Source organism: Antennarius striatus, chromosome 1 (assembly GCF_040054535.1).
Source record: "Antennarius striatus isolate MH-2024 chromosome 1, ASM4005453v1, whole genome shotgun sequence".
In the NCBI taxonomy this organism is placed as follows: Eukaryota; Metazoa; Chordata; class Actinopteri; order Lophiiformes; family Antennariidae; genus Antennarius; species Antennarius striatus.
Window position 1 is genome coordinate 12,769,731 of NC_090776.1, and position 25,266 is coordinate 12,794,996.

General features: G+C 46.1%; 3 protein-coding genes across 3 annotated transcripts; 2 read left to right on the top strand and 1 right to left on the bottom strand.

Annotated features, from left to right (window-relative positions):
- Positions 1-173: 173 nt before the first annotated feature.
- pabpn1l (PABPN1 like, cytoplasmic) lies at positions 174-3,190 on the top strand. Its single transcript, XM_068338315.1, has 6 exons — positions 174-564; positions 1,195-1,315; positions 1,747-1,814; positions 1,886-1,992; positions 2,107-2,194; positions 2,511-3,190. The coding sequence occupies exons 1-6, from the start codon at positions 493-495 to the stop codon at positions 2,838-2,840; spliced, it is 786 nt and encodes a 261-aa protein (XP_068194416.1). The 5' UTR covers positions 174-492; the 3' UTR covers positions 2,841-3,190.
- Positions 3,191-3,242: 52 nt separating this feature from the next.
- Positions 3,243-5,204, bottom strand: trappc2l (trafficking protein particle complex subunit 2L). The gene is made up of 5 exons (XM_068338822.1): positions 5,152-5,204; positions 4,725-4,897; positions 4,335-4,422; positions 3,465-3,544; positions 3,243-3,384 (listed from the first exon to the last, which is right to left on the bottom strand). The coding sequence occupies exons 1-5, from the start codon at positions 5,182-5,184 to the stop codon at positions 3,339-3,341; spliced, it is 420 nt and encodes a 139-aa protein (XP_068194923.1). The 5' UTR covers positions 5,185-5,204; the 3' UTR covers positions 3,243-3,338.
- Positions 5,205-5,657: 453 nt separating this feature from the next.
- On the top strand, positions 5,658-25,245 carry galns (galactosamine (N-acetyl)-6-sulfatase). The gene is made up of 14 exons (XM_068337568.1): positions 5,658-5,786; positions 6,273-6,396; positions 10,533-10,607; positions 10,717-10,819; positions 11,991-12,134; positions 12,880-12,946; positions 13,069-13,196; positions 13,278-13,417; positions 13,491-13,594; positions 16,634-16,776; positions 17,220-17,322; positions 20,299-20,420; positions 24,095-24,212; positions 24,808-25,245. The coding sequence occupies exons 1-14, from the start codon at positions 5,679-5,681 to the stop codon at positions 24,892-24,894; spliced, it is 1,566 nt and encodes a 521-aa protein (XP_068193669.1). The 5' UTR covers positions 5,658-5,678; the 3' UTR covers positions 24,895-25,245.
- Positions 25,246-25,266: the final 21 nt, after the last annotated feature.

Consider the following 25,266-nt stretch of genomic DNA (forward strand, 5'->3'; position numbering starts at 1 on the left):
TTATCATGAGGACAACAAACAAACACACTACTGTATATTATTTCCTTTTTTTTATCAAGAAATTCTTATCAAACACTACCAGATTGATCAACACAAGTTAGATTTATAATGAAACGACTCATTACAATTTCTCTTTATTTTTGATTTTTTTTTTGTATTTTTTTAGGGCGTGAACCGTGATGGGGGGGGTGACGTGAGGAAGAGGGGCCCCTCGTTAATGCGCCACTGGAACGTGGTGCGTCTCCTCCCGCGTCCGTCTCACGTGCTCGCCGCTGTCAATCAATCCAGCGTGGGCCGAGCGTCGATCACAGGTGATCCCTGTTAGCCTTCATCACAACGCCGTCAGGTGTCGCGTGGGCGGACGATCGATCCGTTTTCCTGAAACGGAAGAGATCTTCTTCTTCTTCTTCTTCTTTTTTTTGCGTTTGGCCGCTTTTGGCCAAAGCTGCGGTGAGATTTTGCAGATGCTCTGTTTGTGCAGTGCCAGCGAGCATGATGGAGAATCATCTGGAGTACGGCTACCTGGAGGACGAGCCCATCGGGGAGCATTTCGTGGAGGACCCGGTGGGTATTCCAGTGGTTTCGGTGGATCGGTGGGACGCGGCCGCGCTGGCTCCTTTTTTGCGCGCCTCAGCTGTGGCGAACGGAGGATGGCTGTCACGCTGGTCAAGCGAGCGCAAACCTAAGCTAAGCTATGTGGTAAAGCTAGGCCTGCATCAGTAAGCATCACCTCAGCAGCACAAGTACTAAAGAAGAACATCACGTCTCAGAACGCGATGCAGACTAGAATAACCCCCCCCCCCATGTCCGGAAAAACCTCAGGGTGGAACTGTGACTTCAGTGTGGGACAAATAAAATGCGGTTTTTAAAGTTTGAGCTGCAAATTTGGTTAAATGCATTTGTGTATTCATTAAATCTGATTTCACAAGGATTTAACAGAAGAAAAAACACTGGTTTTATTTTGAAACATTTTATTTTGAAATCACAGTACTGTAATGGTGTCAAAATGCACAGATAAGTGATAAAAGGGCAACTGCAGTTAACATAAGACTCACCAAAACTGGATCAATGCAGCACCATCTTGAAATATGTCAGTATTTATTAGTCAGTATTTCAGTATTTAGAAGTTATAAAATCTCCTTTAACCGTTAGCTTGTTTTAACTTTGTTCACCTGTCTGCGTTCGTGTTCCCAGGAGCTGACGGCCATCAAGGCCAGGGTTCAGGAGCTGGAGATGGAAGACGAGTCGGAGCGACTGGAGGAGGAGCGCTGTGACTCAGGAGACATGCACCTCCTGACCAACAGCCCTCGCCCTGGTGAGAGAGCCCACGGGTCGAACTCGCACTCGTGGTTTTGTAACAGTCGTGTCACATTGTTGTACAGTGAATTGCTGATAACACATTTGGGAAGTGTCTTCAGAGTGTCAGCGACCAGGTGTGTAGCGCTGCAGCCTCCAGTCAGGTGAGTTAGCCACATCCTGCACCATCTGGCTGACACCTGGGACGCTTCGCTTGTGCCTCATCACTGCCCAATGAGACGAATCGGCGAGGCCTCAGAGCGCCAGAAGGGTCCCCTCTGCTGCCTGTGGCGATTTTCTGCCTCTGTGCATCTCCACATCGTTTTACCCTCCCCTTCCTCCCTTCTGGTCCATCCTGAGAACAAAAACAATCAGAAGGGACCCAGACTCTGAGAAATATACTGTAAAAGATTCTATAAAAGTGTGTGTGTGTGTGTGTTTCCACCACAGTTCCTTTCTACAACATGACGCCCGAGGAGAGGATAGACGCAGACAACAGATCGGTCTACGTCGGAAACGTAAGCCTCGTCTCGTCTCTTCGTTGCCTGTCTTTTGTTCGTCTGATCTGACTCGCTGAACAAACCCCCAGGTGGACTACGGAGCGACCGCAGATGAGCTGGAGATCCATTTCAACGGGTGCGGCCCCGTCAACAGAGTCACCATCCTGTGCGACAGGTTCTCAGGCCATCCTAAGGGGTAGGCCAGACTTCTCCTACAGTCCAATACCTTCACATCAAAATGACTCTAGATGTCTGTCAGAAGCTTGTCAGCCTCCAAACGTCTTTTTTTTTCCCCCTTCCTCTTTCACAGATTTGCTTATATTGAGTTTTCTGATCGAGACTCTGTGCATAGCGCTATCGGTTTGCATGAGACCTTGTTCAGAGGAAGAGTCCTTAAGGTGAGAACAATTACATTCCGTTAACCTTGAATGTAGAGATTCAGTCTGGAAAGTTCCCTGATAAGGTATGACTATCAGGGAACTAGATTTTGGTCAGGGGAAGGGGACTTGATCCCTATCTCTCCAGGTGAATTGGAGAAATAGCATTTGATCCTAATGATGGACCATACTACTGTTGTTGGGAGTAAAACAAAATTACTTAAATTTTAAATTTCTGTGATTTTAAACTGGCTTTAGAATAAATTATAATCCTTTGCATCAAGACATTTGTTTCTCCATCACTGCAGTCAAGTAGAAACTGTGTTTTGGTTTGCAGGTGATGCCCAAGAGGACCAATATGCCGGGCATCAGCACCACAGACAGGGGTGGACACCGGGGCGGCCACTCCAGAGGCAGGGGCCGCGGCTACCGTCCGCCCAGATACCAGAACACCACCCGGGGAAGGTTCCGCTACCAGTCCACTAGGCCGCAGCATCAAACGCCCCACCCTTACTTCGGAGGCTCGTCAGTGGGGAAGAGACAGTGGGGTCACATGGACTACCAGGATCAGATACCCAAACGTTACCCGTGTCTTCTTCTCATCACCCCACCGTCAGAGGAGTTGGGGGCGGAGTCAGATGGACAGCACTACCCTCAACAGCGCTAGGACTACCCACAGCAGACGTGATGAAAGGGGGGGCGAGTATTAGAAATGATCGTTTTGGGTGTGTTTTTTTAAAAAGTGTTTCCAGGCAATGCGTGGTCGAGTTGACAGTAGAGATGACTTTGCGTCCCTTCGGTCACAGACGAGTGACGAGCGGCCGAGTCGGGAGGCGTTTCGTTGTTAAGTCATGTTTCTGTGAATGCATGGGACAGTCCTCAGATTGTTGTGATGTTTGCATCTTAACACTTTTAAAAAATGTGAGTGTACTGTGATGCTGCCTGCAATGGTACGTATAAATTCTCCCTATATACATGTATAACTTAAGTTCTTTGCTATGTAAGTGAATGAATAAATAAAAGAATACCATGCTGACTTTGTGGTAAAATAACATGCATAAAGTGTGAGACAAGAGTTAAGATTTATTTCTGCATTTCAAAATCAAGGCAACAAGTAGGCAAATCAAACAGGAGATATGTACAGGTCAGCTCAGACGGTAGGATGTCATCCATTTTGCACCATCATTCCAGATACGATGCCATCAAAAACCCTGGGGAGGGAGTGACTGTTAACTGCAGGACTGGGAAAAGATATACCAATATTTTGGTATGAAGTTTTAAAAAAACTTACTTGGACTGGATGGGGTCTCCGGGGTTGTGGAAGGGGTTGCACATTACATCAGTAAAAGAATTGTGTAATTTTCTGAACATCTGGAATAGAAACGACATTACCAATCATACACCAGAATGCCAACGCTAAAATTTGAGGTTCCTAAACGACTGTGTGGTAAAGGTTCTGTGCTTCAGTCAGGGCTGCCATGTACAGTTAAGATACCAGCAGCCCCACATACGAGTTATTTGACATAGGAGCCATCGCTCTGTCCATACTTTTGTTCGACACACAAGCGGAAATCCGAGATACGAATCGTGATTCAGGCCACCACCGCTAGTTGGTGAACGGATATATCAGCTGAGACCGGATCTCCTTCTCGCTCATAGTGTAAAGACGTAACTCGTGTTCGCTTGAGTTTTGCTTTTTTTATACTTACAGTAATCATTGTTTACGTAACTTCTCTATAATTATTTATGCACAAGCAAAGTCTACACATCTGTTGATTAAAAAAATTTTCTTCAGAATTTAGAGGCTTTTGGGGCTTTTTCGAGGCTGAAATGGATTAAAATGATTCTAGTTATTTTAATTGGGGAAAATTTGTTTGAGTTGGTTGACTTATGAGCTCAGTCATGGAATGAGTTAAACTCATATCTCAAGGTGCTTCTGTCCATTGAAAAGCTCTTGTAGCATATGTCACAAACCCATTAATCCTGCGTCAGAGTACACCCCTCAGATTATTATGACCAAACATTGTGAGAATAACATATGTCTTTTTAATCAGTCCTATTTAATCTCTAGGTCTACATCCTGACCCAACAGAATTTGTGGTTGTATATTAACCTATGAAAATGTTGCTTGTGAAGGATAGTGCTTGTCTGCTCAACTCACACTGCGAATTTCATTGTCCCGCAACGATGTATTTGACGAATCCACAACAATGACAAATTTCACCTTGGAGTTTGTTACATATCCATATCTGATTAACAAGTTAAGGATGTCCCACTGCTAACATTCAGACCTCAAACATTCAACAATGACAAGACAAACTCAATACTGTAGTCTAAACATCTGTGTGTCTTTCTTCAGTAGCATAGATCTGTGCATTTGACTGTTACAAGAGTGCAATATATACAGATATTAATAAGATCAAGATACAGTTAAGGCAGATGCTGGGACTCCATGTCTTATTGAGTGTTTCCTAACCCATGACCTTAAAAAGCTAAATAAATAAATAAATAACATGAAACGACATGAATTGAAACATAAATGACAGGATACACTTTGTAGTCTTCGGTGGGATAGAGCAGACCCAGGTACAGCTCTCTCTGGTCTCCCAGAGACTTGCCCACCGCCGAGATCTTCTCCTCCACCACATCCAGGGACGTGTGCACGGTGTAGTGGAATTTCAGCTCATTTTGAGTGGGAACACTGCGAATATAGAGCGGGTAGTTCTAGAGGAAAGACCCGAGAAAACACACACAGACATATAAAAAGGAACCTGTTAAGGCAACGCAAGGATGTAGAAAACAAAGACGACAATGCTAAAGTTGTTAGCTGTTCTGCTGGCTATGATTGGGTTTTGAAACTAACAAATAAATGAAAATATGTCACTTACTGACAGACGAACATGTTGTTAACGAAAATGTTTGACGTCAAACACAAGCTGTGAATAAGACATTTGACGTCAGCAATCTTTGCCTCTTACCTCTTTAGCTATCACTGCTATGCAAACCGCCATGTTGCTTGTCGCTTGTGAGCTGTCAGATGCTGTCACGTGATACGCTGCGTTCAAGTACGCTTGTAAAATTGGAAATACAAATACTGATACCTGATTTTTACATTTTACTGGCCCGTGTGTACTGTACTGTATTACCTTATTTCAATAATTACAAACCAGTCATACTGTGTATTTATACGTTTAACATAAACAACACAAAGTTAGCCTTTTCTTTTCGACTGCTCCCATCACATATTCTTGTAGCATTATCACTCGTAAATGAATGATTTTTTTTTTTAGTTCAGTTACAATTTAAAGATTCCATTCAAATATAGCCATCATTATTCAGAAAATCAATAAATGTGCATTTAAATAAAATCAAACGTGGAATTGAATTTAAAAAACCGCGATGTGCTGTCTTGAACCTGCGCAGGAACCGCGCTCCAAACTCTCCTGAAGGTAAAAATTACTTCCTGGATCGGCGGTCATGTGACTGCAGCAGAGCAGCGCGAGTGATGGGGACCGAACTTCTGACGCTATTCTGCGCGCTAATATGTTATTCTCTAGCAGAAATAACAGAAAATGTTGCGCCACCAAACATCGTCATCATGCTTATGGATGACGTGAGTTCTTAATAATATATTTTCACTTCATTACATCCGTGAGCAGAGTGGTGTTTGAACTGCGATTGGCTGAAAGAGTCCCAAGTGTGTCCTGGCTCTGTCGTACAGTGTGTGTTCCCTGAGCCTTTGTGTTGTGTGTCTTGATCTGTTCTGCCGCCCAGATTAAGACTTTTGTAAAGATCTTTAACTGAAAAGTAGAAAAGTAGAAAAACACCAGGAGAACATTCCTATATTATTGTACCTAAGGCGTAAACCTGAGTCAGAATACCTGCATGCTTTCACCTGGTGTGAAGGAATTTTCTGTAGACTGATTATCTCCTTCAGATGGTAATATGATGTATATTGCGAAGAAACTAAATTGAAGATATTATACTTTTATACCAAAGACTCAACAGGGTCTCTAAACTGAATCCATCACAGAACCCTTTCGTTAACAGTGTACATAACAAAGAGATGATAATAAACTCCCCTTTTCCTTCTCCTCAGATGGGTTGGGGCGACCTGGGGGTGTTTGGCCAGCCCTCTAAAGAAACCCCCTACCTGGACGCCATGGCGGCTCAGGGCATGCTGTTTCCTAATTTCTACACTGCCAACCCCCTCTGCTCCCCTTGTGAGTCTGCAGACAAACTATTATCTTGGTTGGTTTAACAAATGCTAGTTAAATAAATCAGAATCAGAAGAGGTTTTATTGCCAAGTACAGTAAAAATTACTGTCGAGGAACTTGACGCGGTGTCGGTGCATAGAAAGGCGGAAGAGAATATTAGTGAGTGAGGAATAGGATAAGAATACAAAAACTATTTACAATTCACATTACGGTGTGTTTAGATACTGTATAAGGATGGTGATTGCAGGTGAAGAAAATAAGTCCAAACAGTAAACTGTCTTTGCAGAGTGGTGAGGGGCGGATGGTTATCTGGGGGGGGGGGGGGGCATTGTTCATGAGGCTGACTGCAGTGGGGAAGAAGCTGTTTTTATGGCGTGAGGTCCTGGTCCGGATGGACCGTAGCCTCTCACCGGAGGGGAGGGTCTGGAAGAGGTTGTGGCCGGGATGAGAGGGGTCAGCGGCAATCCTGGCTGCACGACTGCGGGTCCTTGTGTCAGACAGTTCCTGGAAATGTGGGCGGCTGCAGCCACCTTCTCCGCAGAACGGATGCAGCTTGGCCTTGTCCCTGGCCGTGGCTGCAGCAAACCACACTGACATGGAGGATGTGAGGATGGACTGAATGGTGGCAGTGTAGAAGTTCACCAGCATCTTCACAGGGAGGTGAAGAAGTACATCCTCTGCTGAGCCTTCTTCGTGAGGGAGCTGATGTTCTGCTCCCATTTGAGCTCCTGGGTGATGGTGGTGTCCAGGAAGCGGAAGGACTCCACAGGTGTCACTGGAGTGTCACAGATGATGACGGGGGGGAGGGCAGGAGGGTCTTTCCTGAAGTCCACTATCGTCTCCAATGTTTTGAGAGCGTTGAGCTCCAGGTTGTTCCTGCTGCACCATGATACCAGCTGGTCCAACTCACTTCTGTAGGCCGACTCATCCCCATCAGAGATGAGGCCGATGAGGGTGGTGTCGTCAGCAAACTTCAGGAGTTTGACAGACTGGTGACCAGATGTGCAGCAGTTAGTGTACAGGGAGAAGAGCAGAGGGGAAAGAACACAGCCTTGAGGGGAGCCAGTGCTGATAGTCCGGGTGTCGGAGACATGCTTCCTCAGCCTCACAAACTGCCGTCTGTCTGTCAGGAAGTCCGTGATCCACCTGCACATGGAGTCGGGCACGTTCAGCTGGGAGAGCTTGTCATGGAGCAGAGCTGGGACAATCGTATTGAAAGCAGAGCTGAAGTCCACAAACAGAATCCTGGCGTAGGATCCTGGGGAGTCCAGGTGCTGGAGGACAAAGTGTAGCGCCATGTTTACAGCATCGTCTACAGATCTGTTGGCTCTGTAGGCGAACTGTAGAGGGTCCAGGACGTTGTCAGTGATGTCTTTGAGGTAGGTCAGGACAAGGCGCTCAAAGGACTTCATGACCACAGATGTCATAGCGACGGGTCTGTAGTCGTTAAGTCCTGTGATCCTTGTCTTCTTGGGGACTGGGACAATGGCTGAAGTCTTGAAGCACGCTGGTACGTGACATGTCTCCAGTGAGGTGTTGAAGATCTGAGTGAACACCGGAGCCAGCTGGTTGGCACAATGCTTCAAGGTGGAGGGAGGGACGGAGTCTGGGCCTGCAGCTTTGCGGTGGTTGAGTCTCCTCACCTCTCCTTCTTTGATAAGGAGAGGTGTGGGGAGGGGGGGTGGCGCTGAGGTGTGGGGCTGTGAAGGACCCAATGAGACAGTGGGGGAGAGGATGAGGCTCCTGACCAGTGGCTGGTCGTTGATAGTGATGGGGGATAGTGATGGGGGATAGTGATCAGGTCTGTCCCATTGTCTTTCAAAATGACAGTAATAGTCGTTAAGGCTGTTGGCCAGACGTAGGTCGTTGGCAGAGTGGGGGGCTCTAGGATTGTAATTGGTGATGGCTTTGAGCCCTTTCCAGACAGAAGCAGAGTCGTTAGCTGAGAATTGTTCTTCCATTCTCTTACCATATGCAGATTTGGCTCTTTTCACCTTCTTACCAAATCTGTACTTGGCCTCCTTGTATCTGTCTCTGTCCCCACTTCTGAATGCAGCCTCCTTCTCTGACCTGAGCCTTCTGAGTGTGGCTGTGAACCAGGGTTTGTTGTTGTTGTAGCTAACCCTGGTGCGTGTTGGGATGACGCTGTCCTCACAGAAGGTGATGTAGGACGTCACAGTGTCCGTGTACTCATCCAGGCTGTTGGTGGCAGACCTAAACACATCCCAATCTGTGCAGTCCAAGCACTCGTGAAGTTCTTCCACTGCATCACTGGTCCACTTCTTGGAAGTCCTAACAACAGGTTTGCAGAGCTCTAATTTCTGCTTGTAGGCAGGAATCAGATGCACCATGATGTGGTCGGACTGGCCCAGTGCAGCGCGGGGAACAGCGTGGTACGCACCGCTGCTGGTGGAGTAGCAGTGGTCCAGGATGTTACCTACTCTGGTGGGGAACTTGATGAGCTGCTTGAACTTTGGGAGGTCTTGGGAGAGATTACCTTTGTTAAAATCCCTGAGGACAGTAACCAAGGCATCCGGGTGTACACGTTCTACTCTCAGTATCACGTCGGCCAGCGTGCACTGCGCCTCAGGCACGTTAGCTTCCGGCGGGATGTAAACACCGACGAGAATGAATGAGGAGAACTCGCGGGGCGAGTAGAAGGGCTTGCAGTTGATGATGAGGGCTTCCAAGTCCGGGGAACAGTGCTGAGTTAGTACTGTCACATCGTGGGTTAGAACAACCTGGACCAGCCGTTCCTGTTTCACAGGATGCCACATGTTTTGAATTCTTTTTCATATTTAGTGTGGAAGTGTTTCTTCTTCTTACCTGTCGGCTTTTCCCTTCAGGGGTCGTCACAGTGAATCAGTTGCCTCCATCTAACCCTGTCCTCTGCATCCTCTTCTCTCACGCCAACTACCTTCATGTCCTCTTTCACTACATCCATAAACCTCCTCTTTGGTCTTCCTCTAGGCCTCCTGCCTGGCAGTTCAAAACTCACCTTCTACCAATATATTCACTATCTCTCCTCTGGACATGTCCAAACCATCTCAATCTGGCCTCTCTGACTTTATCTCCAAAACCTCTAACATGTGCTGTCCCTCTGATGTGCTCATTCCTGATCCTATCCTTCCTGGTCACTCCCAAAGAGAACCTCAGCATCTTCATCTCTGCTACCTCCAGCTCTGCCTCCTGTCTCTTCCTCAGTGACAACAGTCACCTCTTCTAGTCTTTGTTCTCTGTCATTTCCCTCATTCATCAACTCTTCAAAGTACTCTTTCCATCTTCCCATCACACTACTGACACCTGTCAATACACTTCCATCCCTATCCTTAATTACCCTTACCTGCTGCACGTCCTTCCCATCTCTGTCTCTCTGTCTTGCCAACCAGTATAGATCAGTCTCTCCCTCCTTACTGTCTTCTCTAGCATACAAGTCATCATAAGCTTCTTGTTTGGCCTTTGCTACCTCTACTTTCACCTTACGCTGCATCTCTCTGTAGTCCTGTCTACTCTCCTCAGTCCTCCCAGTGTCCCACTTCTTAGCTAACCTCTTTCTCTGTATACCCTCCTGTACCTCCTCATTCCACCACCAAGTCTCCTTATGTACTTTCCTTCCAGATGACACACCAAGTACTCTCCTACCTGTCTCCCTGATCACATTAGTTGTAGTTGTCCAGTCATCTGCAAGCAGCTCCTGACGACCCAGAGCCTGTCTTAACTCCTTCCTTAAAGTCATGCAACACTCTTCCCTTTTCAACTTCCACCATTTCGTCCTTTGCCTTTGCCCTCTTCATCTTCCTCACCACCAGAGTCATCCTACACACCACCATCCTATGCTGTTTGGCTACATTATCGCCTATCGCCTTTACAAGTACATTAAATATATGATGGCTTGAAGGTAATGCATATTCATATTCAGAAACAAATGTGTCTAGATTTTATTTATGAAAATTAAAAATAAATAAATAAATAAATAAATAAAGGTAGTCAAGCTAACCAGCAGAGGGTAGATTCTCATAGATTATGTGACATGAGATTAGATTTTGAAAATTTAAATATAGCACCTTACAAATAACGGATTTTGCTCAGGCTTTAATTTGATAAAATACAATTCCTTATAACTTTTTTGTCCTCTCATCAGCCAGAGCTGCTCTTCTCACTGGGAGGCTGCCTATCAGGAACGGCTTCTACAGCACGAACGCCCACGCCAGGAATGGTAAACTCTCATTTCTTAGAGGTTTTCTCATTACGGCACCAGACTCTAATGGACAATGTTCAATAAAGTGTAGCAAAGTTCTGTCTGCTAAATATTGACTTTTTTATAGCATACACTCCACAGGAGATAGTGGGAGGAATCTCTAAGGAGGAAATTCTCTTACCCAGCATGCTGAAGAAAAAGGGCTACATCAGCAAGATAATTGGCAAATGGTGAGCTCTTTATCTTTAACTCACATGTACTGGAAGTATGATTGCAGTGGATGAATTAAATACTCTAAATAATAAAACTGTAAAGTGATTTGAATTAAAGAATCACAGAAATGCAGCCAGTTTGATCAAAATGAGCCAAACACTACTACTCAAAAATCAGTGAAAAGCTGTTATTTAAAGTGAGTAAAGTTAATAATAAACTAATATCAATATGCTTTTATAATGGATACCATTATATTCCATTCGACAGGAACAAAGCGGTATATTTCCATCACATACAAGAGTGTCTTTTGTCCTAGAAAGGAGAGGAATGAAGGTTAGCCGCAGTAAGACAGAGTACATGTGTGTGAATGAGAGGGACCCAAGTGGAAGAGTGAGGTTACAGGGAGAAGAGATCAAGAAGGCGGAGGATTTTAAGTACTTAGGATCAACAGTCCAGAGCAATGGAGAGTCTGGAAAAGAGTTGAAGAAGCGTGTACAGGCAGGATGGAACGGGTGGAGGAAAGTGTCAGGTGTGATGTGTGATAGAAGAGTTTCAGCTAAAATTAAAGGAAAGGTGTACGAAACTGTGGTGAGACCAGCGATGTTGTTTGGTCTAGAGACAGTGTCACTGAGGAAAAGACAGGAGACAGAGCTGGGGGTAGCAGAGATGAAGATGCTGAGGTTCTCTTTGGGAGTGACCAGGAAGGATAGGATCAGGAATGAGTACATCAGAGGGACAGCACATGTTAGAGGTTTTGGAGATAAAGTCAGAGAGGCCAGACTGAGATGGTTTGGACATGTCCAGAGGAGAGATAGTGAATATATTGGTAGAAGGATGCTGAGTTTTGAACTGCCAGGCAGGAGGCCTAGAGGAAGACCAAATAGGAGGTTTATGGATGTAGTGAAAGAGGACATGAAGGTAGTTGGTGTGAGAGAAGAAGAAGCAGAAGACAGGGTTAGATGGAGGCAACTGATTCGCTGTGGCGACTCCTGAAGGGAAAAGCCGTCAGGAAAAGAAGAAGACGACACAAGAGTGTCTTTTGTTTTTGCTGGGTTATAACACACCAATAATAACTATTAGTGTAAAAAACAAACCTGTGTGACAGTTTCAAAGAAAAAACTTGCTCTAAAGTCAAACATGTGGAACACAATGAGTGCATTTAGCCTTTTTTTTTTTTTACCACTGCAGGCATCTGGGCCACAGACCACAGTATTTGCCTCTGGAGAACGGCTTCAGTGAGTGGTTTGGGTCACCAAACTGTCACTTTGGCCCCTACAACGTAAATGTCAGACCGAACATCCCCGTCTACAACAACTCAGAGATGGTTGGCAGGTAGGATCACACCTGAGCACTAATATAAACATAACAGCAGGCAGAAAACAAAGGCTGAGAATTTATTAAAAGTCCTCTTCCCCCATGACTCAGAGGAATACTTTGTGTGGATGAGCCGAGTGTCTCTCCTCCTCTTCCTCTCTGTACCAGCTGTGCTTGTGTATTCCATTTTCCGCCCATTTGTTTTCCCCAAAACAGCCATATGTGTATTCAGGGTCATTGGAACTGGCAGCCGGGCGTGTTTTTCGCTTAGCCATGGGTTTAATCAGTGCTGCATACCTGAGCCCTGGACACACACACACACACACACGTACATGCATACACACAGACACACATGCCCTCAAGAGACGGCAGGTTGCTTTGGCTGTATGCGGAGACACCTGGAGGAAACGAAGCGTGAGAGAGAGATGCCTGTCACTGCTTCTCTGCTCGCCACGCCACGCTTCAGCAACACCTCCTAACAGCCCCCCCCCCCCGCCACTAGCCCTCCCCCATCCCCGACTCAGCTTCGCTGAGACGTCCCAAATACGTCTTTCACCGAATCCCTTGCAAACACGAGAGGGAAGATTTACTTCCGTCGTCGTGTCCATTTAGAGGCTGATTGGAAGGCCTGACAATGCCGTTGGGTCACGGCTAGAGAATCGTGGGTTAAATAAGAAGAGGAGGGATGACGTCTCCGAGGGAGTGGGGGTGAAAATCAGGTGGGACGGTCGCTAACGAATGATGGAGTGAATTTGTTTTCCAGATACTACGAGGAATTCCAGATCAACAAGAAAACCGGAGAGTCCAACCTCACACAGATCTACCTGAAGGTCAGTCACCTGAGACTCTAGTTCACGCTTGTTTCGCTCGTCTCCACCGCCAACGTCAGTCGTGAACAAACAGCCGTGCGACGTGTTGCGACCTTCTCTGACACCTCCCACCCCCCCTGCAGGAAGGCCTCGACTTCATACGGCGTCAGGTGGATGTCCGGCGGCCGTTCTTCCTTTACTGGGCGGTTGACGCCACCCACGGCCCCGTCTACGCCTCCAGTAGCTTCCTGGGGAAGAGTCAGCGAGGCCGGTACGTCATCCTTTGTTAACGACCGGTTAGCGACAGAATGAGTGTGTGTGTATATGACAGAGAGACGCTGATTGCTTGTAGGTACGGCGACGCCGTGATGGAGCTGGACTACAGCGTGGGCGTGATCTTGTCGTCGCTGCGGAACCTGGGCATAGCCAGTAACACCTTCGTCTTCTTCACCTCAGACAACGGCGCCGCTTTAGCGTCGGGCGCAAAAGAAGGTAAACGCTCAGGCCGACTGTCTCACAGCTGCCGTCGATGCGTGGCTTCACCGGTTCTCCTGCTTCTCCTCAGGCGGCAGCAACGGGCCGTTCCTCTGCGGCAAGGAGACCACTTTCGAGGGGGGCATGAGGGAACCCGCCATTGCCTGGTGGCCCGGACATATCAAAGAGGGCGTGGTGAGAACACCCGTAAAACATTCCCTCACCGCCGTCCTTCTCCCCCAGAGCAGAACCTGACCTGGAATCCGGATCCGGAGCCAGATTTTTCTGTCTTCTAATCGTTGTTGCTTCCTAACGTTCAGGCCTGTCAACAAGTACCGGCAGAGGAAACGCTTTTGTGTCGCCATGGGCGATGGATGAGGACGTGGGGGTGGGGGGGGGCTACAAAGCAGGTTGAGAGTAAAGGAATAATTATTTCACTAATCCTCTCTTTTGAACGATTGTTGCTTTTTGTTTCATTTGTGTCTCGTTTACCACTTTACAAGTGTTCCCTCTTTGGGCGCCTGAACCCGTTAATCTGGACTCTGTTCCACTTCTATCGAGTGACTCAACTCCACCAGCGCCGGAGATAAAACCCTACGATTGCATCCGCTGAGCGTGTGGGCTTCTTTTTCCTGCTTCTTCAAATATGTTTTGGCTGGAATTAATGCCCCCCAAAAAACTCTGTCTCCCTTTTCCTTCCTACCCTTCCCCAGTTTAACCCCCACCCACCCACCCACACCGTGATCCTTTAAGCCTGTGCGTTCTGCAAATGACTTTTAATTGTATTAGGGGCAGCTGTGACACAGGGCTGTGACGCAGAGGGATTTGGTGGAGGAGCGAGCAGAGGCTGCAGTCTGCAGTAAGCCTTGCCCCTGGCTCATCTCACGGGGGTGTGCTGGAGCCTGATAGCACAGCGGAGTAGTGAGGGAGAGGGGGATTGGGAGCGTCTTAAGCAGCTAATCTGTTTGTGTGTTTGCTGAGGTTGGATTGAGCTGTAATGAGGACTTCAGTATCTGAATATGCCAGGCGTTCAGGATAAAGGAACTAGGAAGGTGGGGGGGGGGGACGACGGGAAAGGAGGCAAAGAAGAAGTAAAAGAGATGGCTGGTGTAGAAAAGGAAAAAGGAAGGGGAGCGCTAAAGACGCTGGCAACGCCATACTGCCAGGAATGTGGTGCCACATTATTTTTGACCAACGCGTCTGCGCTCAGAAGATTTTTAAAAAATTTTTGTTCTAAACGCCTACACCTTGTGTGTGCATGCGTTCGAACGTCGGGGTTACTCGAGTGCGACAGAGTTAACTTTCCAGACCTGCGGAGGAGATTATAGATGTAGGTGTGTGTCTGCAGCTGTGAGAACCAGGGTCAGTAGATCATCCTCTGGGGTTGTGATGACAAAGCTACTTTGTTGGAGCTACTGTGCACCACAGCGCTGGAGTTATTAATATAAATTCTGTGTAGAGGGAGGGGTAAACCGATCACAGGTTCGCTCCCTGACTTTTTCTTAAGTCCTCAGAAAAATCTGTGCATGCAAAAGTTTGTGAGCATTCGGAGAAATCGATGCAACGCATTTTATATTAAAAGATAATTTCTGCATGTTCATTGTAACAAAGAGACAAAACAAAGTTTTATCCTCAGATGCATCTGAGCGATAACCTTCCGTAGAGGATGGAAGGAGCTGTGCTGGAATGAAGGGACCGGTCCGAAAAAGCAGGTGCAGATTCAGCATTCTCCAAGTGTCCGAGGGGTGGGCGAGGGGCCAGGGCTGCCGGGGGGGCCTGTGGCTGTAGGAACAAAGATGGGGGGAGGTGGGTCGACCATCACAATCCCTTTTTGTCACGTTTTTTTATCAGGGAGCAGACGCACAGGCAGAAGAGTGGCAGGAATTGGGGATAGAAGCGCTGCCTCCTCAGATAACCGGCATCGCCACTCACAACTGGGGGGAGGAAAAGCGAGGAGGAGAGGGACGGGGGGAGGATATGACGTTAATAGAGAGTGATGAGTTGGTGAAAAGCTGGGAAAAAAACAAAGCTTAAGCTTCGGAACGAGACGGAGGTAACAGAGGAAGGAAAAAAAGTCAGCTGGTGTGATAAAATCCTCGGTTAGTCCGGCCTGAGTCTGAAAGTTGGGGCTATTTTTTATCCCTGCAAATTATTACCCCCTAAATGTCACATTTGCTTCCTCTTGTGTCCTTTTGTCCCGTCTTCTTTAATGGATTGTGTGGGTCTGTGTGAGGCGGACTTAAATAAAATGAAGTGAAGGACTAAATCTGTGTGTGTGTGTGTGTGTGTGTGTGTGTGTGTGTGTGTGTGTGTGTGTGTGTGTGTGTGTGTGTGTGTGTGTGTGTGTGTGTGTGTGTGTGTGTGTGTGTGTGTGTGTGTGTGTGTGTGTGTGTGTGTGTGTGTGTGTGTGTGTGTGCGTGCGCACGGCTTTGAGAAAGAGACGGAGTGTCTGGATGTGCAGATAGATCATGGAATACATTGCAAAGCCCTTTCTGTGGCTACTTCTGTGGATACAGAAGAAAGGGGAATTCATTTCAGTGTTTAGGAGCTTGTGCATGTGTGTGTGTTCGTGTGTGTGTGTGTGTGTGTTCGTGTGTGTGTGTGTGTATGTGTGCTGGCCGCCGATAGGAGCACAGCGGCACATGGCGGTGCAGCTGCAGAGACCAGATAGCGCTATCTGATTGTGAGCGTGCCGTCTCCCTCTAAGGCTCGCTCAGGAGAGAATGGAATGGAAGATCAAGGATGACAGCGAAAAAATGGCATTTTATCAGAAAATAGTTCAAAGTTTATAAATAAAATAAAGCTTTTCACTGGGACTGCGAGGAGGAGATAAAACACCAGCTCGCTCCAGCTGCAGCCGCCTGCTGGCCCGGGCCTTGTCCTCTCCCTACTTCCTCTCCTCTTTTTTTGTACCTCCTCTTAAAAATATATATATATTAGGCATTTTGGAGGTTTTTATAATAAACCTGCAAGCAGAGATTAGAGAGGAGACTGAAGAAATGTACCTCTTTCCTAGACGTGTACACACAACTGCACGTGCAAGCATCCTATCATGACTCTGCATTTTAACTTTACTCAGAAATGCAGCATAACAAAAAGGAACCTGGTGGTTTTCCAGCAGTTCATTCTGGATTTGTGAACAAAATCACAAAAGGTCCTCGAAAGAGGGACTTGGCCTGTCCTCTTTTCTGACTCTTGCAGCTTCTCCGCTACACTTTGTGTTGTTCTCTGCAGGTGAGTTACCAGTTGGCCACTGTGATGGACCTGTTCACCACCAGTCTGGCTGTGGCCGGCATCAGCCCTCCAGACGACAGGACCCTAGACGGGCTGGACCTGACCCCAGTCCTGTTGAATGGCTCATCTGTGTCCATAAACAGGTAGGTACGAATGCCAGCTGAGATTTGTGGCCTTTTCAGACAGAAATTCATTCCTTCATTCATTTTCCGAACCAATTCCTTCGCTTTCGTGGGTTCTGGAGCCTATCCCAGCAGGCCTAGGGGCATTTGACGAGTAGATTTTCCAGATGTGTCCCAGATGCTAGCATATTGACCAGCAAATTCCCCCAATTTGGGCTTAATAAAGTCAGTCTAAATCAAATTATGATCCCACAAAACGACGGTAATTGCTAAACCTGATGAATGTTAGCATGGTAATGTTAGCTTGTAGATCCGACTGCTGTAATCGCTCTGCAGTCAATCTTTGTCTTTTTTTTTCACGCAGGAGAGCAAATTTCTTTTTTTAAATGCAAAAATGGGTAAAAGAAGAAGACAGAATGAACTTTAAGCGTTGCTACATGAGCATCATTTCCTCCTCCCAACAGGCCGATCTTCTATTACCGTGGAAACGAGCTGATGGCTGTCAGGCTTGGACTGTACAAAGCACATTACTGGACCTGGAGCAACTCATGGGACGAGTTCAAAAGTGTGAGGTTTCCATTTAACACGGCGCCGCCACGTCCTCGCCTCTCTTTGTCTCTCCTAATCTTACCCAAACACACAAACGCTTTCACTGCTGGTGTTATCTTGAAAATAGCTCATCAGTTGACTGCTGTGTACATCAGAGTGTAATGAATATTAATGAAGAGCCCCCACTTCATCCGACTTGCATCATTCATCAACCAGTTGACTTGTTTGTTCAAACTCCAGCGGAGATTTTCTTCCTCCCCGTTTTATACCGACGACGCCTGTCGTAGACCTTGTTTCCTCTCTCGTCACAGGGAAAAAGAAAAAGACACGTGCCAGAAATATCTGTCCACTGTAAACACATCAAGAGGAAAGGTGACTGATTGCGTCAGAGAAAATGTGAAATCTTGGACACACGAGTAGAATCGTGTTGGTCCTCCTTCCTCCCTGTGGTCCGTAAAAAACCATGACCCCCCATCTTCCGTCCGCGGCTCTGCTTTTCCTGCGATCCAGTTTGCTTTATGCCCCATCAGCCGCCTAAATTGCTCTCTCCTTCAGGGCCGCTGAATCAATAGCAGCCTCCTTTATCAACTCATGTGAACTGAAGTGGAACTTCACAAATAATAACATCTGATTGCCTGTGAGTTGCCTATCGATTGGGGTGTGTGTGTGTGTGTGTGTGTACATAAGAGAGAGAGGACAAGAGAAAACCTGCGTGTATGTTCAGTTCTCCATAGCTCTAATATGTTATATCTTATTAATATATTCAGTTTAAACAATAGGTTTTATTTCGAGAATGACCTTTTTGAGTGTTCTTGCGTCTTCTTACAGGCGTCAGTTTAAATCCATTTGCTTCTTAAATCTACAATCAAACCTAAGAAAAAAACATCCTGATTTACACTTTCAGAACTTAATTTGGTTGACTACGGTGGCCCGCGTGAAATAAACAAGAGAAGATGTGAGTCTGGGGAGACGAGTGAAATTACAGGTTGATAGTTGGCAGACTTATAGCGCTGTCCAGGCTGCGTTCATCCGGCTCAGTCATGAGGAAAATTAGAAATTTCACAGGCTTAAATGGCTCTCATCAAACTCTCCTGAGTCGCTGTGGTGATGTTAATATTGTAAAATATAGTTTGTAGTGACTGCGGCTGCTTTTGTATGTGCGTCGCTGAGTAAGCTGTGCAGCAGTGGGAGCTCAGACGCAGCTGTGGTGGTTGTTTTAACCCCAGACCCCCCTCAAAAAAAAAAAAAACCCAACATAAAATGACTATTATATTAGATGTTATATCTGTTCAAATCATTTTGTCCTTAGTGTATCAAACTGTACAGTCTGGCTTCACCAGATGTCACCGCCATAGGTTGACATACCTTTTATATGTAAAAAAATATTTTAAAAAAAACAAAACAACATGTTGCATTTCATCAGGTTTCTATGGAAACTGAAATTTAAAAGTGTGTTTCAAAAGTATGGTGCTGCTTCAAAATGCTGAATCAATCAAATATACATGGAAGTAAATTATATTGTTCCAAATATTCAACTTTGGTCATTCTCCAATCACCGATGCGTCTGGCCCCCACCAGTGCGTCTGGCCCCCACCGATGCGTCTGGGCGACCAGAGACCGGGTCAGAGATAGATGCTCACAGCAGGTCTTCATTTCTGCTCCTCTGGGATGAGTTGGGGTTTTTTTTTTCCTTTCATTCTCTTCTGCATTTCGTTGCTGTTGGCTTGAAAAGACACGACAGGCCCTCATGAAAGGAGGCTCCGCAGGGCGGGAGGTAAACGTCCTTCGCTTCTCCCTCTTCCCGTCTCCTCTATATGTATGCCGAGGTGCTCCGTCCAATGATCTCAGAGGGGGGGCAGCAGCAGTGCCTTACAGATGAATGCTTTCTCAATATTAGTTTGTGCTCATCAAAATGTGTGTTTGTGTTTGGGTGTGTTGACGACAGAGGTGGATCTCCGGGGGGGGGCCTCTGGAGGAGCGAGTGTGAATCAATCAGACTGCAATCACTGCCAGGCTCGTGGGAATGGAATGAGGGGTGGGGGGCGGGGGCAACAAGGAAAGAGGAGTCCTTGACTTGAACTCCTTTAAATGTACTGCAGGAATGGAACCAAGAGTTAGAAAAGTGTGTCTGTGGCTCTCAGGATGTCTGGCGAGGTTCAGCCTGGACTCGTCCTCGGGCCACAAAGAAAGACTTTCAGTCACAGTTAAGGTGAGATCAGACTGACCACAGAACCGTCTGGCCACGAGGCCACGGCACTACCGACCACGCCTTCAGGCTGCCCACAAATAAAATCGACAATCGGACTGAAAGCGCCATGAGAATAAATGTAAAAATACACAGAAATATTTTTTTTGTGCGTATAAAACATTCAAAAGGATCAAACTGAAGAATCTGAAATGACGTACACCACGGCAAAAAAAAAACAACAGATGTCAGAATAGCATCAGATATTAGAAAGAAAACGTGTTGAAATTCCGTCATAAATGAAATGCAAATATATTCTTTGGTTACTCTGTGGACAAAGACTGATCTTCATATTGAATTTCTAAGGGCTTTGTGTCGTACGTAGAGATTCTCAAGGCCACGCTACCCGAGATGAATGTTTCTCAGTGATTAAAAAATAAATTTAAAAAATAACTCTGGAGTCTTTAGAAACACAGGGGAGTAAAAATCTTTCATTAATTTCCTCTCAAATGTCAGATTGTGTTCTCGAGAGTGTCAGTAATAAAGCGTCTGCAGGCAGCCGTCACTAATCGAATCCATATTCTGCTTGAATTACATCATTATACAAACACACAGATCTTACTCACCTATAATATACAATAAACGTAAAGCCTTTAACGCCACGGAGGATCCCTAACTCACAAGCTGTCAGCTTTTTATGCCTCGTTTTCAATCTTTCCTTCTTTTGCTTCAAATGCAGAAACTAGATTCACATTTAAGTAAGATGTGTTTTTTTGTTGTTGTTGTTGTTTTTTTTATAAATCGTATAGGGAATCAACTTCTGTCCAGGCCAAGAGGTCCCGGGTGTGACCACTCATGAACAGGAAGAGCACACCCTGCAGCCACTCATCTTCCACCTGGGACGGGATCCTGGGGAAAAGTACCCAATCAAGTGAGTTCTCCAAAAAGTCTGCTCACATTTGATTTCCTGTGTGTGGGGGGGGTGTCAACCAGGAACAAGTACAGTATTTTCCGCACTATAAGGTGCACCTAAAAGCCTTTAATGTTCTTAAAAACCGACAAGGCGCCTTATAGTCCAGAAAATACTGTATAGGGATTTCAGAAAAAAGCACAAGAGAGGGTTGAGAATGTGGAAACAGACGCGAGTGATAGAAAGTTTTAGAAAACTAAGATTCTGAATTGATGGGATGAGCCAGATGCAGTCTGATTGGACGCTTCCCTCGGTGACACAGTGCTGCAGGTTTAAACTGCAGGTTGGCGTCTAAATGGCGTGCTGTACTCCCAGTTGTATTCATCTTTTGCCTCGACCCGGAGGAGAGGATGGATCGACTCCAGGAGACTCAGAGGAACTATAACCATATTAGGGCGCGGGGGGACTGTGAACGTATTCGTATGATCTTTGAGAAGGAATTTGCGGATTCTGAAACTGATAGTTTAAGATAATAATGAGAGAATATCCTTTCTGTGGATGCTTTCGCTCATCCTGCCCTCGAAAACATCTCCATGACCCCTTTCTGCCTCCTGCAGCTCGTACGTTCGCTCCTGCTTGCCTGGTCAGATTGGATGATAAAACATTAATGCTGTTTTTCAGTCGTTCATCTATTAGCCTTACTTTTCACTCAAAAAAAACACAAAAAAAAACATCGCTAGGCAACCGTGTCTTATCCGAGCGCTGGACGCTCAGGTCATTGAGTTCGTCTCCAAGGTCGGCGCTCGGGCGCCCGTCTCCTGGACCTGGCCGCTTGTGTGCTGCTCTTCCTCTCTCCGCACTAGTCCGTCCTCTTCCTCTCTAAACTTCTTCACGGTTTTGTTCCCTCGTCGCTCCCCCCGGTCCATCCACTGCTGAGCAACGCGGCTCAGTCTCACCCCTCAGCTGCTGTCCCTGTGCATCCTATGGGACCGTTCTACTCCATCCTTGTTAAGTGTTTGTGTGTGTGTGTGTGTGTGTGTGTGTGTATGTGTGCGTTTTGTCCGTGTGCTCCTCGGTCCCCCAGCTGGACTGGCTGCCTGGCCGTCATTAATCTCTGTCTGCACCTAAAGAGCCACTTAAGATGATGTAGAGCCTGTCTGCACACATACCTTCACTACTGTCGCAGCCTGTGATGTAGCAAAGAGTGCACACACACACACACACACACACACACACACACACACAACACACACAACTCCCACAAGAGTCATCCAGAAAAACGGCATTGATTGTGGTTCTTGAAATTCAGGAGGAAAGACGCAGCGGCTTTATGTTCCATGTTTTCATCTTTCCATCCGAGTCCTAGCTGCCGTTTGATTGGACGATGACCCACCCCGGTTGTTCAGACCACACCGGGTCTGCATCGCCTCACCGGTGACTTTGGACCCCCCCTCTGGATTCATTCACCGGCCTTTTGCTCGCCTTCCACTCCGGCTTCAGTCTCTGTGACCCCCAAGGTTAACACATCATATTCTCACCACCTACCTGGGATCACATCCCCAGAGGGGGGGGTGGGGGTGTTGGGGTCCGGATCATGACCACGGCCCCTAACACCGCAGGCGGCCCCGCACCGTCTGGCCTCATCTGCTGCCTGCCACCAAGCTCTTGTGTCTCCAATCAATAGTCCTCACTGAAGTGCTCAATTTCCACCGGGGTGGAGAAGCTGGTGGGGGGGGGGGGGCAGGACAGATGTAGTTGATTGTCTCCTCAATTCCCCCACCTTCTGCCCGTGTGCGAGTGTGTGTCTATGGGGGTGTGTGTGTGTGTGTGTGTGTGTTCCAGCAGTAGTGTTATGAATCAGTAATCAGAGTGGTGACACACCTGAGCAATGCCCCCATCCCCCTTGGGTGCCATACATTATAAATCAAAAGACTGCATTTGCATACAAGCTGCTTATTATTCCAGAATTTGTCTCCCCACCAGTAGGCATAATCATGATAATGAGCCGTGCTGACTGTGGGCTTTTTATTGTTTGTATGCAGAGGGGGCATAAACAAATGATATTATTAGTTTTTGATTTAGAGGTCTGCAGTGTAAGATTTTAGGTGCATCGACAAAACAATAGAAAACTTGGTTGTTGTTATTTTTTTTTATTTTTTTGGGGGGGGAAGTTTTCTCGAGACGTTCCGTGCTTGGCTTGCAGACTCACGCAGGAAGTCAACACTTGTAGCCGACTGATAAATCTCGCTTACATTCACTCCTATTAATTCACTTCATCGCCGATCACAAAACGAAGGGTAGCAGTAAGTAGCGGGAGCAGACAGCGGGGGAGGGGTGGGGAGGGGAAATGTCCCTGGTGCTGATTAAGATTGGGCGAAAGCAGAATTTGAGATCTCAGATTGACTAAGTGTCTGAATGTCTTATTTCCAACCAAGGGGGGAGTGATCCTTTATTTTTGTGTGTGTGTGTGTGTCTTTAAATCTGGGGTCACGATGATTACAGTATTTTCCGCACTATAAGGCACATCTAAAAGCCTTTAATTTTCTCAAAAACCGACAGTGCGCCTTATATATATATAAAAAAGTTAAACATATGTCATTAATTGAAGGTGCGCCTTATAGTCCAGCGCGCCTTATATTGCGAAACATAATGTAGTTATGACCAATGTGCTCCGTCAGGAGAGACTAACAGCAGCCAGTGCATTACCAGTCGAGTAATTGTTGTTTTTTTGTGGGGGGTGCGGGGCGGGGGGGTTAAAGTAAAGACTGGGAGTATCGAGGAAAGGAGCAGGTGCTGGCTGATGGTGGAAGCCCCGCTGCCCTGTGGGAGATCTAAGAGGGGAGGGTAGGTGTGAGCTGGACAGGGCCTGGGGTTATTACTCTAATTGACACTTCACCTCACATGCATGCACATGGCCCCTGGGGGCCAATCAGAAGGTTGAGTTTGCAGCGGAGGGAGGATGGAAGGCTGGCACAGGTGCTGCCAGCGAGCGTATCAGCGGTGTAATTGCACTGCTGATATTTGTCTGTCCATGTGTCACGCCACCAGACACCCACTCCCCTGGCACACACACACACACACACACACACACACACACACACGGTGTGTGCATACACAGCCCATTAACCCTACAGGTCCTATTGAGAGCAGCGTTCCTTTGAAAGCCTTCAGGGCCCCTGTGTTTTACACACTGAATATAATAATGCACAGAGGTGCTCGGCTTCACTGGTGTCCAGCAGCAGTAATTGAGAGACAGGGGATGGGGATGGAGGTCACATGGTTCGTTCCACTCGGTGTGCCGAGTGGACCGCGTGTGGATTGGCTCACCGAAAAAAAGGGAAAAAAACAACAACACACAAATTCAGAGACTGTCTTCATCATTGTGATGCTTTTCATTTCCTAGCAGAGCGAACCGACAAAGTAGATTCAGCGTGTTTAAGTCGGCGTGTATTTGTGATGCTTTAATTTAGTTATTGTATCCTCTCCTCATGTATTTTTGGAAATGATGATGTTATATAAAGGTCTAACCAGGAACAGGAGGGCTCACAAAATAATTGTGGATAGAAATCCTGTCACAAATTGGGTTTTCATGCATCGCTCCTTACAAAACAACAATAAAACAAATCATTAAAGCTTAGAATTGGAAAAATATGTGTACTGACTATCTAAACTGAGCAGTTCAAACTGCGTTGCAGTGTTCTGTCCCAGGAGTACAAGGATGTGCTGAGGAGCCTATCTCCGGTGGTGGAGGAGCATAAGAAGAATCTGCTGCCTGGTATTCCCCAGCTCAACGTGTGTGACTTTGCTGTGATGGTGAGAGTTAAATAAAGGAATATATCTTTTTTTTTTTCTGTTTTGATGGACCTTTGGAGATGAAATGGGACGCAGTGAAAACAGGTTTGGTCACATTTTGCAGCTCCACATGTGTGTTTTCACAGCAGATTCTTTCATTCGTGAGATAAAACAAAAAAAAATCACAATAGCTAATTATAAATCCTTAGAAAGAAATTTAAAAATCAATGAAAGCCTATGAAGGAACTTTGTTTTTCAAACTTATCTCTCTTCTGCTGGTTTTGACCCTTCAGACTTTTTATGTTCCCCTTCAATAGATTCGGTTTTTATTCGTTAATAACTAAACTAAACTCACTCCGGCACATAAATCCCAATATTACCGTAATCTGGAACCTTGTTCTTATGCTGTTTTGAGTAAAATCTCGAGAGATTGTTTAGCTGGCCAAACCGCTGCGCATTTATTTGCGACGCATCACTGCCCCCTTGTGGTGGAGTGTGTTACCGCTGTGGCAAGAAGGCTTTATAATCTGCCTGAAAATTTAAAATACCTGTTACAATCTCGCCTGCTTCTTGTGATGATGATGATGATGATGATGATGGTTGGTCTCTGTTGCAGAATTGGGCGCCTGCAGGCTGTGAGAAGATTGGGAAATGTCTCAAAGCTCCAGAGTCCAAACCTTGGAAGTGTGAATGGCCTCACTGACGGCAAATAACGAAGAAGCAAAAAGAAAAAAAAAGTGCCTTTGAAAGAAAACTTTCTTGAATTATTTTTTTTTAAAACGGGTGACATTGAAGAGAAGAACAGATGTAAAAAATAAGGGGCATAGCATTTACTGTGTCGATGCAAAGAGATTTTGCATCCATGACTTTTATTCTTCTGCCTTTTTTTTATTTTTATTTTTTTTAAGAAAACTTGTTTGCGTCACAATTTGCTTTAGTGACTACAGGGAAGAGGAAAATCTATTTATTTTCACCATAACTTAATGAAAGTATGACCTGTATGAAATTTTAATAACTTGTGAAACCTATAATTGTTAATTAAAAGTCTTTCCTATGTTTGTATCTTTGACAATTA